This window comes from Aulonocara stuartgranti (assembly GCF_965226115.1).
Source record: "Aulonocara stuartgranti genome assembly, chromosome: 14".
In the NCBI taxonomy this organism is placed as follows: domain Eukaryota; kingdom Metazoa; phylum Chordata; class Actinopteri; order Cichliformes; family Cichlidae; genus Aulonocara; species Aulonocara stuartgranti.
The window spans coordinates 18,491,670-18,510,457 of record NC_138950.1 but is presented as its reverse complement, the minus strand read 5'-3'; the positions used below and the strand labels follow the sequence as shown (position 1 = coordinate 18,510,457).

At 40.7% G+C, this 18,788-nt stretch overlaps 1 protein-coding gene across 2 annotated transcripts in view; it reads right to left on the bottom strand.

The window, feature by feature from the left end:
• The window catches only part of rsrc1 (arginine/serine-rich coiled-coil 1), a 120,137-nt gene that overhangs the window by 48,059 nt on the left and 53,290 nt on the right, over positions 1–18,788 (bottom strand). For both annotated transcript variants that reach the window (XM_082502807.1, XM_082502808.1), the window contains exon 6: positions 16,509–16,560. In XM_082502807.1, the coding sequence (XP_082358933.1) occupies positions 16,509–16,560 (52 nt within the window). The remainder of the gene's footprint in view (positions 1–16,508; positions 16,561–18,788) is intronic.

The window sequence follows — 18,788 nt, the reverse complement described above, 5'->3', positions numbered from 1 at the left end:
CAAAGCCAGCCAAAACTAGCACTGCCACACACAAAACACTATCAAACAGTAAATCATGCCTTCATGAAGTGTGCAGTCTCCAGTTTTGGTTGAAACTGGTGATTAAATGTTGATTCAGGGAGTGAGAAGTATTTCTGTTCTTTAGTTGAACCTCGCTTAGTTCAACAGTGAGAAAAAACATAAAAACAGATAAAGAAATCTGCATTAGCAGAACAAGGATTTCTTACTGAAGCAAAAAATTTTACCTCCCTGAATCAAATCCTTTCCAAATGAAAACTGTACATCAGCACTTTGATGTGAAATTTATGCATTACTGCAGCAATCGGTTACTGGACTACAAAGTAGCGAAGACATCACTATAACCCCCCATTAGACACAACAACCAGAGCAGAGATTTGGACTCTAAGTAACCCTTTATGTGTCACACTGAACCATGTTGCATCCTTTAAAATTCACGGGCTGTTTTTGCCCATTTACTCCTTCAAATTGAGGACTCAAGTTTAACTATGAAATGTAACCATCTAAATGTCCTGAGTGTTACTGAACTGTATATGATGACAAATGCCGAATAATGGTACAAGGAATACAAAATGCTGCATTAAACAAATAACTCAGTGGAACAAACTAAGTCCTAAACTTTAACCTGTTGAGTCGTTTGTCGATTTAGAAACATTAGCGGTGTAGGTGCTGAGACCAAAGCATCCTTGGCCGTCGTGACCTCTCAGCTATGCGACTGTCGCTTAAACCCCTGGGCCATTTGGGGATTTTGAATGTGGCGTCTAGATAGCTAAAACATGTCCATAAAGCTGCAGCTCAAGATTGCTTTCCTTTGAGTATGAACAGAGCTGATCGCATCAATCTCTGCTCTGGAGCTCTGCGGCTCGGATTGGCTTCGGCTTTTGTCCACTGGCTCTAAAAGGACATGAAACAAACTGAGGGAGACAGATTAGCCTTTGGTAACAAGGGATAATGTTCAGCACATCAGAAAAACATACTTTCACCATCAGCAGATACAGGCCCAGACATCTTTCTTTTAAGCTAACACACTCTAATTCATGGCACGCTGACACTCACACAAATATTCATACACTCAACATGTGTCCTGCAGATGTAGTAGCTATGAAACAAGGCCCTGTTCTCTGTGTGTATATGAAAGTGCGAGGGGGAAAGAGAGCAAGAGAAACAGAGAGAGAGACAAGAAATACCTGAAGAATGCAAATATATGAGGGGAAGAAAGAAGGGAAATTAAATGAACATTAATTCTCCCACAGCAATTCCCTCTTCTGAGCACGAGGAGATGAAAGAGCAGTAATGCACTTTCTGATATTTATTTCTCCTTAAACACAAGGCTGGAGTTCTGTTCTGGTACACTGGGCCTTGCTTGAGAGGATAGGGGCACCCAGGGGCCCCTTAGTGCCTGGTTTACTAATTAGACTTAAATATGCAAGATTGAGCCAATTGAGGATTAATTAACTGTTTATTTCCCTTCACTCCTTCTACTGGACCCACTAGACTTGGGTAGGATGAGCATAAGAAGGAGCGCTGGGTGTGGCTGCTTGGACAAGTGAGCAGTTTAGATGAGTGCGTGTATGGGTGTGCGAGGCCCACTGTAAATAGTGTGGCGGTAATGCCTTTTTGAACGAGTGTGGGTGGATGTCTCTGTCATCGGCCACACAGTGGAGAGCTGTTCAAGTTGTTATGTCTGCGTGTGGATTGCAAATGACTACAAGGCGGTGGCATGAGGGGACAGTAAGGGAAAACCTGAGGAGCAGCTGTAGCTGAAATATGATGAGTAGCTAAAAAAAGAGCGTCAGAGGAAGAAAGACAGGAAAAACAAAAAAACCCCCCTCTATATATAGATGTGGGTGACACGACAACAGAGGAGCGAGACAGAAGCATGTAAAAGGATACAGGAGAGAGAACTAATAAGGTGAGTGTGTGTGTGTCAGTTGGGATTGTTGTAGCAGCACAATCTGTACACAATTAGGTCTCCATTAGAAGTTTAAAACAACTCATGACTTCCATCTGTTCCTGAGGCCTGGAACGTGAGATTGGAGACGACAGGTGTCTAAATGTTTATCAGCCATGCTGCATTTATTCCTGTGTCTCTGAGTTAGGAGGAAAAATGACCCACACTAATCTAATTCAAACTAACATTCACTTTGGAAGGTTGCTGGTGTGGCAGGAATAAAACACATGATGTTCAAAACCACTCCAGTCGGTACAGTATGAACATTGGCATGTGCTATTTAACTCCTCAGCCTCGTGAGAATAAACACATGCGCACATGCTGATGCATCAATCTTACAAAATGAAGTCAAAATACGTAGCTAACACTCAGGGTGTTAAAAAGATGTTGCTGCCCATTTAGCTACAAATCTGAAATCAGCAGAAGAAATAAGCAGGTAGTACATGCAGCGACCTTTGGCTAATAACATTCAGCTGAATGGCAGGGAGAAAACGGTTAAGTGTACACTTAAGCATCTGAGCAATTTGAAAATCTCTGTTGGTGGAAACTCCATGGAAAAGTACAGTAAGCTACACAATGTAAGATTCCCAACTTATGACTGCACCACTATACTTTACACAGTAAAGTCACATTTCAAGCATGTGACTAGATTCCTGCTAATCAGATCTTTTTCAAGTTCAGGCAACACATACAAAGGTTACACACTTTATTTGCCCTTCAGCTCCTGTGGTTAGATTTGAACACACAATCTGAAAAAAGTACCAAGGCTGACCTTTGATTTGAGATGGTTTTATGTCAGTAGTAGAAGAATTGTATGAGAAACAGTGATCGTCTTGAATTTCCCATTTTACATCATTAAGTTATTTATAAAATAGTTTCCCTTGCTGCAGTGCTACTGTTGAAAGAAGGGGGCAGTAAAGCACCTACAACACCATGAAACAACAAGAAGAGAAGAACGACATGCTAATAAAGATCAGGCCTCAAACTGACAAAGTGTGCAAGTAAAATCAGGAAAAACATGCAAAGCCAGCCAACGACAGCTGTTAAAAAGATCTGGGTGGAGGACTAAACACAGGCGAGCTCCAGCACAAACAGTGCCAGGTAAAGCTAGCATGCTGCAAGTCTGCCACAGCCAATACGTGGTCATTTGAGAGCAGCAAAGCCAATCCTAAGAAAAAGTAACAGACTTTCAAACGCAATACCCAAATACAAAAGTATAAAAGTATTCGGAAACGTGGCTATTCAATGTTTCTGAAGCAGATTCTTCTTGCATCATTATTTTCTACTAATTCACATTGATATTCAATTTGCATGAGTATATATGAGATGAATGCACACGAAAAGGAGATGATGCAAAAAAAAAATAAAAATCTCACAGGTATTAAAGTTTTGCAAAATCAAAAGAAACCAAGAATACTTTAATCTGCATGTATTCGTTTTCTTAGTCATATGTATGTCCAGTACATCATCACAGTAGTTGTTGCAGTATGGCAAGAGTGCTCAGGCGTTAACAATTTGCTTTTAGAATGATTTAATATAAAATGTATCTAAAATTAAACAAATAAAATACACAAACATAACCGCTCTTACAGTAAACATTCACCACTGCCTGTAATGATGTTTTCCTCCTAAATTAAAAGCAATGCAAAAAAATTGCAATTTATTTGAAATTATTTTAAGTTTAGAAAAAATGAAAGAAGAAACTACAAGAAAAAAGATAAACAGACAAAAATAATGTTCAGTTATTTTCATGCAGTAAACAACATTTTAACAGATTTAGCTAGATTTTGTGTTTTATAGAATAAAATCTGAAGCTGGGTCATTTAACAGGAGCAGCAAATGAAAGTGAATAACAGACAGCAGCTAACTGTAGGCATTAAGCTTGACATAATTTAATTGGTCCTGAGTCGGGATGTAAACATAAATACCAATGACAATCTTCAAAGTCGATTATATCGCGACAAGTTTTTTTTTTTATCGGTGTGTCCCGCAGGACCTCGGCCATTAATCCACGAGCTACATCATAATCTCCCTCTGCCGGCCATTAAACCCCCTACCTTTTCCTGATCTGTAAAATCAGTCCCTTTCCTTGATACACCTCCACATTTTGGTCCCCTGGGGGAAGCCGTTGCTCACTGTTGAGGAGTTTTACACCGATTTGTTGCCAATTTGTTGCTTTCCAGAGGAAAAAAGTAAATGTAATAATGAGGGGGGAGAAATTCATTAAACATGCAGAAAATACTTTTCAAGAACAAGAAAAAGATTCACGGGGATGTTCGTGCGGCGCATAATCATGCCTCTGTCTGCTTGGCCCGCGACTGCATAAAACATTGAATCTGGGGATGAACACGTTCTGCTGCTTTGGACCCTCTTCCTCTAAACACTCCATCCCCACTCCTTATTTTCCTCCCTCCCAAATCCCTCTATCTTCCTTTCTATCCCCCCCCTCTCTCTCGAGATCTTTCTCTGCGACTGCCAGAAACTACAATCATAAAATTATTAAAATGCTGTTTGGCTGCCATTAATCAGTAATGGTGATAAATCCTTGTGTGGGAAGTGACAGAGCATTAGTTACATACCTCTTGGCCTCAAAGACAGAGAGTAATGAGCCACGAGCCGGACCGGGTCAATCATAAACTCATCAAATGCGTCATTTAATTTCTTCATTTAGACAAACACAATTTGTTTATGGGAAAGATATCAGGTGTTGTGGAATGAGAAACAGCGCTGAAACGCTGGTACATTAATCAGGGCTTGATTACACGCGACTCTGCGGTTGTTTATCCTAATTTCATTCATTTCCATCAACAAAGCAAACACAGACGAACACAGCCATTAGTGATGGTTGGGGATGGCACAATTACAGCCTCGTATTAAATAAAGTGATGATGAATGGTCCAATACAAACTAAAACAAAGGGGTTTTTATTACTTCAATTCCATCCCAGCCTCGCCTTCCTGTGTGTGTGTGTGTGTCTGTGAAGCTTCGCCGGTGTGAAAGGAGAGAAGCTGTTTCAAATTTATTACCAGAGGAGGACATATTGATGAGAGAAAAAGAAAAGGGAAAAATAAAAAAAACTTTGGCTGTTGGTTGCATATGATAGCAAAGGACAGCAAATCCTCTGTTACTGCTTCTAATTGAAATCGGTGGGTGAGCTTGTTACAGAAGCAGCTCAACCCCAGAAAGTGACACACAGACACATGCATTTATCGATACACACACAAACACTAGTTTAGCATAAACTCGAGTGTACACGTACCCCCAAACAACCCCCCTACACAAGCTGATAAAGATGAAAAAACTAACAGCAAAGTTCGATATTTTTCTTGATCATGTAAAGCTTCAAGAAGCTCAACCAGCACGTCTGCGGCTTGTTGATGCCGGCTTGCAAAAAGCTACAGAACCGCACGCGGTGTTTTTCTCCAAACCACTCACTGTTAGCCATAACAACACCCGACACCTCCTTTAAATATAGCTGTAAAATTAGCCATGTGTAATTGTATAATGCTGCACTCGTTTCAACAATATCATAATTATGCACTTGCGTGATTTGTAAACCTCTCACAGAGCAGAGGCACATTCTGGGGAGTACAGTAGATACTCAGTTTCTTGCCTGCAGCCATGAAAACACAACTTGTTTTTACACTTTTACATATTAAATGAGATATAATTTGTTTGTTTGTGAGCTTTGGAGGCGCTGGTAGGCAGATTCGGTTACATTTACACAAAGCTTGACTAGCATTTGCTTGGATTTACATTTGTCATTTCCTGTGACTCAGTCATGCAGGACTGTAGCACAACAGCTGAGGCTCTACATGCTGGCATGAAGAGATGCTAAATTTGAGCTTAACAAGCTCTGGAGTTTTTGCCACTGATAAATAATAATGGATTGCATTTATATAGCCCTTTTCGGGACCCCTCAAAGCGCTTTACAATACCACTATTCATTCACTCTCACATTCATACACTGGTGAAGACAAGCTACAGTTGTAGCCACAGCTGCCCTGGGGCAGACTGACATCACCAGTAGGCGGTAGGTGAAGTGTCTTGCCCAAGGACACAACTACCGAGACTGTCCGAGCCGGGGCTTGAACCGGCAACCTTCCAATTACAAGGCGAACACCCAACTCTTGAGCCACCTTAGTTCCTCTAGCCTGTATATGTATTCATCCATATTGAGACAGCTCCTGAATAAATGTCTTTCTTCTCCTAAGATCTCAGTCACAAATGTCTAGAGACCAGTCGGCAAACTCCTGGCAACCGCCAGTTGCTGTGGGAAAATATGCATTTCTAAACCAGTCCTTGAGCGTCTGCTTGAGGTTGTTGCAATAAAAACTTGCTTCCATCATGGGAGACAGAGTTGTCTGCACTTGCCAACAACTAACAAGTCTCTAGCAATGTGTGACTGGAGCCCAACTTACAGTTTAGATTAGATTTAAGTGACATCAAACAACCCTTGACGCTTGTTCCTTTGACCTGTGCTAGTTATCGAATGCACTGTTACCCAGTCTTGGAAACAGCCACTGTAGACATGTCTGCCTTCTCTTAATCTAATTCAGCAATATTTCCTTCCACTAATCATGACACTGTTAAACATAAAACCATGCTGTAAGCTGTTTCAGCCATTTTCTTTTCACTGACAAATCATATCAGCCTGGTTTCGAATCTACTTTTGATGACGATACAAACATTAAAGTATCTCCAAAACGGGACATTTAACCAAAACAATCTACATGGATAAATACCATTACAGGCCAGAGGAAAAATAATACACCTTATCTATTCAATTACCAAAACGGCTATCAAAAGAATGCAGCTGGATGTGTGCAGAATCCAAGGTTGTTTCAGCCTCCCATCCGAACATTCATTCAGCCATTTTCTGTATCTGCTTATTTGTATTCACGGTCACAGTTGGGCTGCGGCTTGCACTGGGCAGAAGGCAGCGAAACATCACAAACACACATTCGGGCCTATGAGCGTTTTTTAATTTCAAACACACCTCACCTATGAACCTTTTCTGGCCTGTGATACGAGACCGGCCGAGGCTACAGACAGGCTACACGTCGGTCCAACTGGACAGTTTTGTTGCCGATTCAGATCACACAAATAACCTGCATGAAATTTCAACACAGCCGATCTTCATTTAAACAATTACGCTCATTCCAAAGTTGGAATGACGACTAGAAAAAAAAGCGGTTGAATATTTCCATGTGAAAATTGGAGAGTGTTAAAATCTGACTATATATATATATATATATATACATGATTCATCAAATGGCAAATGCTTAGTAACATGGTGATGTTATTAATGACATCACAGAGTTTGTTTCTCTTCAGTTCATAGCAGAGGGGGAGGGGGTTTGCAGGTAAAGTACTTTTCAAAAACCCAGCACGCATGTAGAGCCACGTTGCCGAAGTAGCACTATCCCACTCTGCATAAATTCACTGAGACCAACAATTATGATTAACAACCACGGCTACTGGAACAGCCAAAACACGATTGCATTTCTGGCATAATTGTATGGCCCCGGCCTTAACATGAAGAATAGTGTGTCACAGGGTGGAAATTATTCCAAATCACGAAAGCAGGAATGCACAGGTCAACACTTTGCTGCAATCTATTTATGTCTAATCCAGGGCCAATTGGACAGCTACATCTATTAAACGCCTGCAGAAATATTTACAAACACAAAGTGAGGAGATGGGGTGATCCTAAAAACCAAATGATATCACAGTACGACCTGCTAAAAGATTCACCTCTCCACCGTCTTCCCTTGCAAGAAGAAAAAAAAATGCCCTAGACACAAAATCTTTTGCAGCAATACCTTTCACATGGTGAGAATTGCAGTACTGCTGCTACACACGGTCTTTACTCTTTCCTTCTAATCTTTCTCTCACGCTCTGCATTCTTTGCATTCAGCCTCACTTCTCCACCATCTTCCAAAAAAAGCCCTGAATGCCTGCCAGTGGTCCAAGGTAATTAAATTACTTAGCAAAGTTTACTTAACAGTAAATGGTTAGCAAAATTTAAGGTGATTGCAAATTTGCTTTCATTTCACTTCAATGGCTGGCCTGTTTAAGGCTCGTCTGCAAATAATTAGCACATACATTTGCATCAAAATCGTTTAAACCATATGTTGCAAAATTATGGAAAACAGCAAATTAAAAATATTCCTTTTCTGTTATGGAAATGCCTACATGTTGAGAGGAGAGAAAGAGAGAGTTAGAGCGGGAGGGAGGAGGGAAAGATATCACCATGTGTCTCCAAACACCAACAACAAGGAGGGGAGAAAAAGTAAAGGAGGAGGAAGGAGGGTGCAATAATGATTCAGTTTGGATTTGAACACACTCATAACGATCTTTTTCAAGAGCTCACCAGATGCTGTTTGAAATCTGCCCACAGAAGAAAAACAAAGCTTTCCTCAATCTCTTACTCTCTTTCTCTCTCTCACACACACACACACACACACACACACAAAGAATCAGAGAACTTCCTCTAAGTGGCTCTGTCTGGTACAGTATATACTACTCCCTAAGGCAGGGCAAGGAAAGCTGTACATTAATTTGACAAGTAGTATCGACAACCTGAACCCTCAGTATCACAGAGAAGGATAAGTAAGGCTAAAATAAGTGACAATAAATAAAGGCGATTGTGGACCCCAGCATCCAAATAACCTAATATTTTCTCAACTAATGAAGTAATTATTTAGTCAGTACAATTCCAGAAAGTAAAAGAAGAAAACCTCAAATGTTTTGTCCAACCCACACCCTCCTCAAACCGAAAAATACTGAATATATAATGATGTTAAGATAGAAAAACGCAGCAAATCTCCATGTTTTGAAGGCTTTAACCAGCATGTGTTTCACGTCAATAAACAGAGTTATCAAAATAATTGACAAGTGACTATCTGCTGATCCATTCGTCAGTTAATCTCCTCTGTAGCCAATTATTTTTAGTTACCGCTGCACCTACCAGTTATTTGCATGACGGGTTTGTTGAAAATATTGTTTGATTAAATGTTTGACAACAAAATATTGACAACTTGTAAAAAATGTCCACAGTTAGCAAGGGGTGCAAACTGACAAAGAAATGACTCAAAAAACCAGCGTAGATTCCTGTTTAAAGACTGCACCGATAATCAAAAAAGCTCCAGATACATTTTACTTAAATAAACAATTAATACAGTGTATGTATACCTTTTAATTTAAAAAAATATAATAATTAAAGCGCAATAAAAACAATGAATAAGATGAAAACGTTACACAAAGCTCTGGACCGATTGATGAAGAGCTTCCTGTTAAAATAAGTGAGGTTGATAGAAGTTGATAAACTTATTGTAGAGGAGCAGTCACGAGGACCAAATTCTTCTCAAAATCCTTAAATGCTTATTCTTTAAAGGTGGAGAGAACTCATCATTTAGCCAAAGTTAAGACTGCATTCGCGTTTTGCAGTGTTGCTGTTGAATTTTTGCCGTAGCTTTAATGTTAAATCAGATAAACTGTTCCCGTACCATGGCAATGCAGGAAAAGCAAGAAAGCAGGACATGAAAAAGCGTAGGATGCAGTTGGACCTGCGTTTATTATACCCATAAAACAAACCAAAAATCAATTGGCACATAAACCTCGTATCCGTGCAGTCATTTGCTCAATCATACCCCCTCCCCACGACTGACAGATGCCTGACCTGAAAGACTTCCTATTGAAAATAGAGATTACTCGTAAGTATAGATGAACGCACATCCAGTTCTTTTTAAAATTCACACACACCCTTAAAATGTGCACTTCTTTCGAGGGGGTTTTGTGGATGCTCACTATATGGTATAGTTTTTAAAGTGAGCTTGACAAACCCTTCCACCGATCACATGGTTATCAGTGTGTGTTAGGGGCTGTTTGTTAAAAATCTTATTCAGGTATCGGGGTCTTGTATAAGTGCAGGCCCCATACTCACTCTCTCTCTCGCTCCCTCTGCCTCAGAGACATAATTACGAGTGTTGACTGGAACAGTGAGGTAATGGCACATAAATCCAGCTGATCAATGGTTACGGAGACTAAATTACAGGACACTCTTGTCCCATTATCCTCTCAGAGGACAACAGGAGATGCATTCCTGCAGAGATGCAAAGGAGATTTCTGCTGCAGTTGTGTAATTGTTTCCTTTATTTGAATACGCTGGAAGCAATGTTGTTACCTTTCTAGCTTTATGATCACACTAACAGGAAACCAAACTGTATATCAAACTACACTCTCTGTAATTCCACTAAACGAATACAATGTTATAGTAAGGCTTTTAAAACATGAGCAAATATCACTTAAGAAGCTATTCTTTGACCAAACTTTTATTGTTAAATTAGGAAAGCAAAACATGACTGTTATAACAAGAGAGTAAATTACAAAAAGCATAGAGTGTTGTCTTTAAATCAAACCATTATGTATAATTGCTTATAATGTTTTAAACCAAGAGATTCCCTGATTCTGATTGCAGAGCACCCTAGTAATAGTAAACGGGCATACATTTAGACTGAATGCGAGCGAAGGGGAACGTGTAGTTAGGAGTTATTACAGGGTAATTCCCTTGTGTTTTTACAGAGAAAATCCCCTTTGAAATGAAGGTCATCACTTGTGTTTGTGACAATCATTTCAGTCATGTCATACAAAGAGTGTTGCCACAACTGGAGTGACAGCAAGGTGATGAAGATGGATAATGCGATAACTACAATTCGCCGCCTAACAAATCCTGTGCTGCAATCGCGTGCAGATTGCTCAATCTAAGTAGATGGCAATAACAGTAGAGATAATAAAAAACGAAGAAAGACCAAGTTTATAAAGAAAAGGTATGTATTTGAGCGAGGCAACAAAAAAAACAAAAAAAAAAAACAAAAAAAAAGGACTGGGTCTCGCCTCCATCGCCCAGTCCCCGTCACCTCTTATTCTATCAGAACAAAGGGCGGCAGCCTCCTAAATGCGGCGCATTAGCCCTTTAGTTCCAGAGGGGGTAAGGTGACACCCTCCATGTATGTGGTCTGTTCAGCACACATCTGTCAGGGCCTAAGGGGGTGGGCAGGAGGGGGTGGGAGGGACAGCAGGACCTAGACGCACAAGGAAGACGGAGGAAAGAAGGAGAAAGCTCAAGAAAAAGGGTGTGTGTGTTTTTGGGAACCCTGCTGTGACCAAGAAGCCTAATACCCTGTATTTACTCTGGATGAATTAGTCCTATCGTATGATGCTGCTAAGCTTCGCTGATCACGCAACGCTTTGCGTCTTCAGTAAAAGACACGCAAACCCAAACAGAAGAGACTGAGACACTTCAACAGACAAGCTGATAAAAATAAATAAATGTGCACCTTCGTACCCTGGTAGCAGCGGTAGTGATATTTATTAAAACTGAATTAAACATGTAACGCTGAACGACTGGTCTCTGAGACTTCAACAGGACTTGTTCTCCGTCTCGCCTCTTAATTTCATTTTAGTTTTTACAGAACGCCATTAAAAGCAAACGTAAACACGGGATTTCAACTGACATGAACAGATATCAACAGTGAATTTATCAGTTACTCTTACTGACTCAATAAATCAAGATTTGTCCTTGTTAAAAATAATGCTACTTGACTTGGAATGTAACATAATTTCATAAAAAGGCAATAAGTTTCAGAATAATTAGTATGAAGAATCTGGACTACATTTAAACTTGACCCGACTGATGATGAACAGTCCAGTCAAGTTTACTTGACGCACTATTACTGATGAAAGTTGGAGCTTTTTTTTCCTAATCAAAGCTGTATTTTTTAAAAAAGAGGCATCGATACAAAACAGCTGCAAATTTGAGCCTTTTGTATTTCAATATGACACATGTGCACGAACACTGCTTACAATCAAAAAGTACATTGGCCAGACATTCAAATACATATGTCTTATTATTCCTTATTAATGTTAAGTGTTAGGTGTTTTCATTATAACTTAAGCTATGGAGTTATATATTTTCATTATAACTCCATAGCTTAAGTTGAAAACTGAAACAATGCTCGGTTTTTCAGCTAGGTGTTAAACTGACAGAAGAAGTTAATTCAGACCAGTGAAGCCCTTCCAAGTTCAAGCCTCTGATGAGATCTTAAGGATTGTTTGTTTTGCTGCTGTCAAAGGTTCAAATGGAGGGAAGAAGGAGGTTTTGATGACCCTTGGCCCTCAGGTCCTAAGTGGGTGTTCTGCAAACACTCCCTATTGACATGTGGATAAGGAGAGGCCCGCTGCTGAGCACAGTACTTATGTTCATTTGAGTGGAAATGGACACTGCTATGAAAAGAGCCAAGAACCAAGCAAGTGGCTGAAAGGAACAAGAGTATTAGATATAGTAAGGGTGTCATGGTTGCTGTGTGTCTGAATGGAGGTATGTATGGATCGAATAAAGTGGTTTCTTTTGTGTTTGTCAGCTTTGAAAACAACAAGGCTCCTATACTTCTTATTTATGTGTGATTTATGACGACTCAGTATGTCGCTCAAGAGACGTACTTATGAATCAGGGGAGAGAAATAAGTTGTGCTGAAATCCAAATGAATCAAACATATGGAGGGTGTCACACAGTGTTACTTTGGCCTCTATGTAAATTGTACACTGCCCAAATAAATCCAGATGAACTTCCAGAAATGACAGCCTTCCAAAAAGTTTTTCCGTTTTCTGTCTCATACATTTTTTGATAATCCACACTAGGGAAAAGCAAGCACTATATAATAATATATAATAACAATAATAATGAAAAAAAAATGCTTTAAATGGCGTATATCATAAACAAGATACAGAAAAGGTTTCTCTTTATATATTTTGGAACGATGAATCACATTCAGAATGTAATAAATAAAATGTCTGCATCCTGCTATGATGCAACATTTACTATAAATTCTATGTGCATAAGAATTATTACATATATAAATATTGAAATTTTGATCAGTACCTTATTATTGATTAAATTATGATAAGCAAGTTTGGTATGGAAATACGGGGTGTACTCTGTGAGTGTGTGTGTAGGTGTGTGCGTGTTTGATATGTAGGCCAAGCAGGAAGTGACCCATAAACATATCCATCCAGCTCTTTCATTGGGGGCCAGTGTTGCCCTCCTCAGCCCGCTCCACACACACACACACACACACACACACACACACACACACACACACACACACACTCTCAAAGCCCCTAGTGAGCGCTAAGCAGGCCAGCGGGCCAGCCGAGGGGGCTCATTACAGGTCCACAGAGCCCCCCAACACAAAGGCCTGAGCCGCTTTAGCCATGGGATGATCTGCTCTCTACTGACTAGAGAGAGTCCATAGACGGACAAAAGGAGGGAGGGGAGGGAGGGGATGGAGAAAAAGAGGTGAAGGAGAGCAGAGATGAGGAGAGGAGAGGAGAGCCGCGGGCTTTAAGGATGTCAGGAGACCCCGAGAGAGAAAGCCTGGCGGGCGCTCAGAGAGGAACGGAGAGAAGGAGGAGGAGGAAGCTTAAGCTCCACGGCTACGTCAGGACATTAACATTCACACAACCTCCCAACATCTGCTGCTTCCTTCTCGCCTTCCATCCCTATCTCCCTCTACCCGCTTACAACGCTGGAACAAAGACGGTGAGGCAGAATGAGCGGACAGATAGACGGAGAGAAGAGAAGCAAAAATGGGGAGAGCAAGGAGAGATATGAGCCAGATGAATTAAGAAGATTTGGCAGCAAGAGACTTAGCAGCTGCAAGTTCAGAGGATTTTAGAAGTAAAACTAAAAAAAAAAAAAAGACATCCCTAATAATTGTAATTATACAAATGTGATGAAATTACCAAGGGCACACTGACTAAAACTGAGGGCAAAAAGCTGAAAATAAATCTGAAATAAAAACAATTATAAAAGTATTAAATATAAAGCATTTCATCAAGTTAAAACCATTTGCCTATTTGTATTTTATTATGGGTCTTTATGAGTGACATGATCACCCGAAGACCTGATACAGGCCAGGCTCGGCTCTATGGTGGAGACAGTTTCTGACTGAGCCATAAAACTGTTCTTCTGGAAGCCTCCAGGAAAGAGAGGAAAAGCAGAGACATGTCCAGCGCATTAAACCCTCTCCTTTAGTCCTGCGTCTGGCCCTGAGCCTGTGTCTGCACCAGTGTGACCCAATGCACTCAAAGCCACATGCTCAATTTTATGATGCTTCACCGCCATTAGTACAACATTAGCCTTGAGGTGGCAGTGCAACGAGCTGGGCCTATACAAGAATACGCATAAGAAAAAGAGAGAACTCAAATATTTCTAAACTAGTTCCCATTCTTTAACAAAATAAATGTTAAAAATCACCAATCCTCACATGTAAACTATGCCAATTTAACATATGATGGAGTATGTAAGATATGGCTCCGAAAGTTAAAGTTCAACTGAGTGAAATCACATCAAGGGATGGCAGTGTTGTTCTGTGGCCTACGGCGAGGGTGAACAAGTCTTAAGTGAGCTAAGTATGTGGCTGGCGGGTGCTTTATAGATGATGTATAGATGCTTCGTTCTTTCATATATTTCCTGTGGTGAAATTAGAGCCCTGTTCTGAAGTGCTGTGTGAGTGTGTGTGTGTGTGTGTGTGTGTGTGTGTGTGTGTGTGTGTGTGTGTGTGTGTGTGTGTGTGTGTGTGTGTGTGTATGACTGTAAACATGAAGACATCTTTCTCCACAGTCAATCTCTGCCTGTCACATCTGGCTCGCAACTCTACCCCTCGAATACACACTGGAATATATACACCGTGTACATGGTGACATCTATGACTTATGTACTGGGAGGAGTGTTTGAAATTAAGCTGCAGTGAATATGGGCCCAGAAGCACTCAAAGTGGAGAGTGTGTGTGTGTGTGTGTGTGTATTTGTCTGTGTGTGTGAGAGGTAGTTGTAATGTATGTGGGGAGGGTTGCTTTGACTCTGTGCAGAGGAAAACAACCATGAAACCCATTCAGGTTCACAGTGGAGAGAGACAAGAGACTGTGGCTTAATCCCAAAAGGTTTAGCAGTCCAGCTGGAAAACGTGTTTAAAATCTTTTTATTTTTTTAATTTAACATATTTATCACTGCATGTAAAAGTGGTCACCTGTTGGTTTCTTGACTACTGTCTCGAAGCCTTGAGTTTGGCATTTTAGTCAATTATAGTTTTCTTTGGGAGCTGCAAATGGCCAAATTTGGAAGTGAGGGTGGCTCCGACGCTATCACCTAGTGCTAATTTGCTGGGTTAGTAAGGTGGACAGACCGTATGAGTGCATTGCAAAGACATAGTTAGCTACTTTCTTGACCAATTCCAATTTTTGAGAATGCTAAACATTGGTGAAGCCGCCCAGTGGCTACCTATAAGTACTAGCACAACTATTACAGTAACTAGAATTTCACCCACTGAAGGCACTGCAATCGACTTGGCCAACATGGGAAAGTAGCACATTTAACCAATCAAAACACTCAGCTGTGACTTTAATATGTAGCTACATCAAAAAGGGTGCCACACTATTTCATTTAAATGAATTGGCACAAATAATAATTTTACAGTGCACAGGTTTCATCAGGTCCCACTCACACAAACCGAGAGACAAGTTGGCAACCACCTAGCAATCACTGAGCAACCACCAGTTGTGAGGGAAAACTGTGTAGTGGTTGGTGGATTCTGCTACTGCTGCCTATTGCTGAGTGAAATGAGATGAAAAGTTTTTATTTCACCTAAATCATTCTTGTGATTGTTTTTGTCGCTAGCAGATTGCCACAAGTGCCAGTGTTTGCATGGAAGACAACAACTTGTCTGCAAACTGTTGCCAACTACTTGTGGAGCAGTTGAAAAACTACAAAAACTGTGACACAAACCAGAAACAGAGAACACTCGCCTTACAACTGTGCCACACTGCTCCGGTCAAGACATGTTAAACTTTTATTTTGAAGGCAAATGCTTGACTTCGAGTCTTTGCAGACAAGTCTGCATCTTCCATGCAATCTATGGTCGAATGTGACAATCTGCAACCAGTGCAATCTAGCTTTCAAGAACATATACCTCTTCACAATCATTTTCAACTAGCAACTGCCAGCAACCAAGTTGGGGAACACACATTTTTTTCTCACTGGGTGACGGATGGTTACCAGATGGTTGCTAACTGGTCTCTAGGACTCCTACAGGGAAGAGTCAGTGGTAATCTCAAGAAATGATCAATAATCACTTTAAAATAAAAATAACAACAGCAACAAAAAAGAATGTTGCGTTGTTTTAAATAATTTGTAAATAATTTGTAAATCCACTGCTTTAGTGTTTAACCTTAAGTACTATCAAAGGGTTATTTGTCTTTCAATTAATAAAAGGGAGACTGACAGTGGACCGACCGACCTATACTGACATCCCTAGACTGATGAGTTACAGTGACAGAAAATACCCACTTCTGCATAGAAATTACTGTACTGTACTGTCAGACTACAGATGTGCAGCACTGCAAAGTATTTTTACATACTTCCACAGATTCCCGACATGAGGGCGCAACATTTCTGAGCCACATTAATATTATCCACTTACCCGCAGCCTGCAGGACCAAATGCATTCGAACCTTAGCCTGCTCTGCTGGAGTCTGCAGAAGAGTGACAGACAAAGAGATATTGAAATGAAAAAAATCAGACAGCAACATGATATTTTAATTGTTGGATTTTGTTATTTTAAATGGTTTATTGGTAAAGGCCAGCTACAGATTAGCTGGTAGACTGAGTGTGCTTGAGGGCATTTTTAGCACTTGTTGACACAAAAGCTTCCAAATGTAATTTTTTTTATAAAGAAGAAAAAAGAAAAAAAGATGATCCACCTTTCACTTTGGCACCCTGCTGCCTGACACATGACAAAGCACAGTTTGCGACAGGACCAACGGCAGCCACACTTACAAAATGTCATCTATGTAATTTAGCTCGAAAACTGCTGTGTCCCTTAGGCCAACAAAATATTTTACCCACGATAATCTTTAACTGCAACCATTAGAGTGAATGTTCCCGTAAACTGTCCTCATAGAGCACCAAGGGACAACTTCACCAAGCTACTAGGCCTCGTCATCTATAAAAATGCTGCTAGTGGAGAAAAAAAATAAAAAAGAATGAAATGAAATAAAACAGAAAGCAGCATCTCTGACACACCAGGGAGAATCAATGAGTAAAAGATGAAGAGAAATTTAGAGACAAAGAAAGAGAGAGAGGGTAGGAGAGAAAACAAAAGCTGCTGTAACAAGTCTTTGGAGAGTTGGATAAGAGGGCACGGAGAGCACATTTTACAAAGATCACAGCCAAAGACTCAACATATTCCCCCTTCCTATTGTGTGTGTGTGCGTGTGCGTGTGCGTGTGTGTGCATCAGAAACATTTAGCGGGCATGAACGGGCGAGGGCCTTGTGCTTTGACAGCTGTATTGGGAAGCACATCCCTTTTCTTTTTTTTTTTCCCATGACATGGCCTCAAAAGGGTCTTGCTGCAATTCCAATATCACTGCTATTAGATTTGAGGGTCTTAATTGTCAAGCAAGAATGATGGCTACGACAGGGCACGAGCTATAAAAGGCGAAGCGCGATGCAGATTGCTCTCAGAGGTGTTTTGGCGCTGCCGTGGCAAAGCGGCCCTTGTTACCATGCAGCGGCAGAGACTGTGTGTAGGATTAGAGAGAAATTAAATGCTAATGGGGATGGGATCTGAATCCGCTGCCTGGGAGCATCATTTAGACGACAGGGCCGGGGCGTCGCTGACAGGCAGCGCTTCCTCCCTCCACCTCCTCCTCCAACAGACAACCCAGCTCTTCCTCCCATCCTTCCATCTCATGACTCCCCATGCACAACACAAAAAATCTGATTTATCAAACTGTAAACTTGTCACTTTGTAAAAACGTCACTTTTCGGTGGCAGTCGGGGAAATATAATGACCCCCTTTAATGTAGTGATGTCAGGGTGCTGTATCCTAGATGGTACACACATCAAGGCATGACTGACACTGAGACATACGTAATGCAACATGGATGTGTGCTGACATGGCGGATCACACGTACTGACTGGCACTGCTTGACAGTCAAAATTATGAAGCGCTATTATAAGAAGAGGAAAAACACTTGAGGCCTTCATTCACACAAAAATGTATGTATACACACACACACAGACAAACACTCTACCTACCTTCACAAAAAAGGGATTATACCATAATTTGTCTAATTTCTCGTCCTTTTTCAGCAGCTTCACATTCAGGTTTTGAACCCGGTTTAAAGGCACAATTATGACAAAGTAATCAGTCCTGCTACAACCAGCCACATAACGCAATAACACATCACTGCTTAACTATCCTGATCATTGTGTGCTACGCAATCATCTTAGTTACAGTTTATTACAACGCCCACTCCGTAATTACATTAGCCTTTGTTTACATTGGCCGTAAGGCATGTGCAAGTCCATGCATCCTAAATGCGCACACACGCACACACAAACACACACACACTTCCAACAGTTCCTCAAGGGGTAATGAAACACTGAATCACACTACTGCTGCTACTGTACGCGTTCTCTGTAAGGGCTGAAACTCCCAAGCAATTCTTACAACATTAACCAGTAAAGTGAAAACAACTATTTCCTAATAACAACAACAATGATTGGATTGAGGCCAGAGGGGTGAAGCGTGTTTCCAAGTTTTAGCAGAGAGAATGAAAGCAGTTTTCTCCTCAGAGTCACGCATGGTTTGAGTTTCGCTTTAAATAAATGCAGAACAACAAGGGAGGGGGGGAAAGCATCTTTAAAAAAGCTGCGCTCCCCGAAGTACTAAATGAAGCGTGACAGAGTAACACT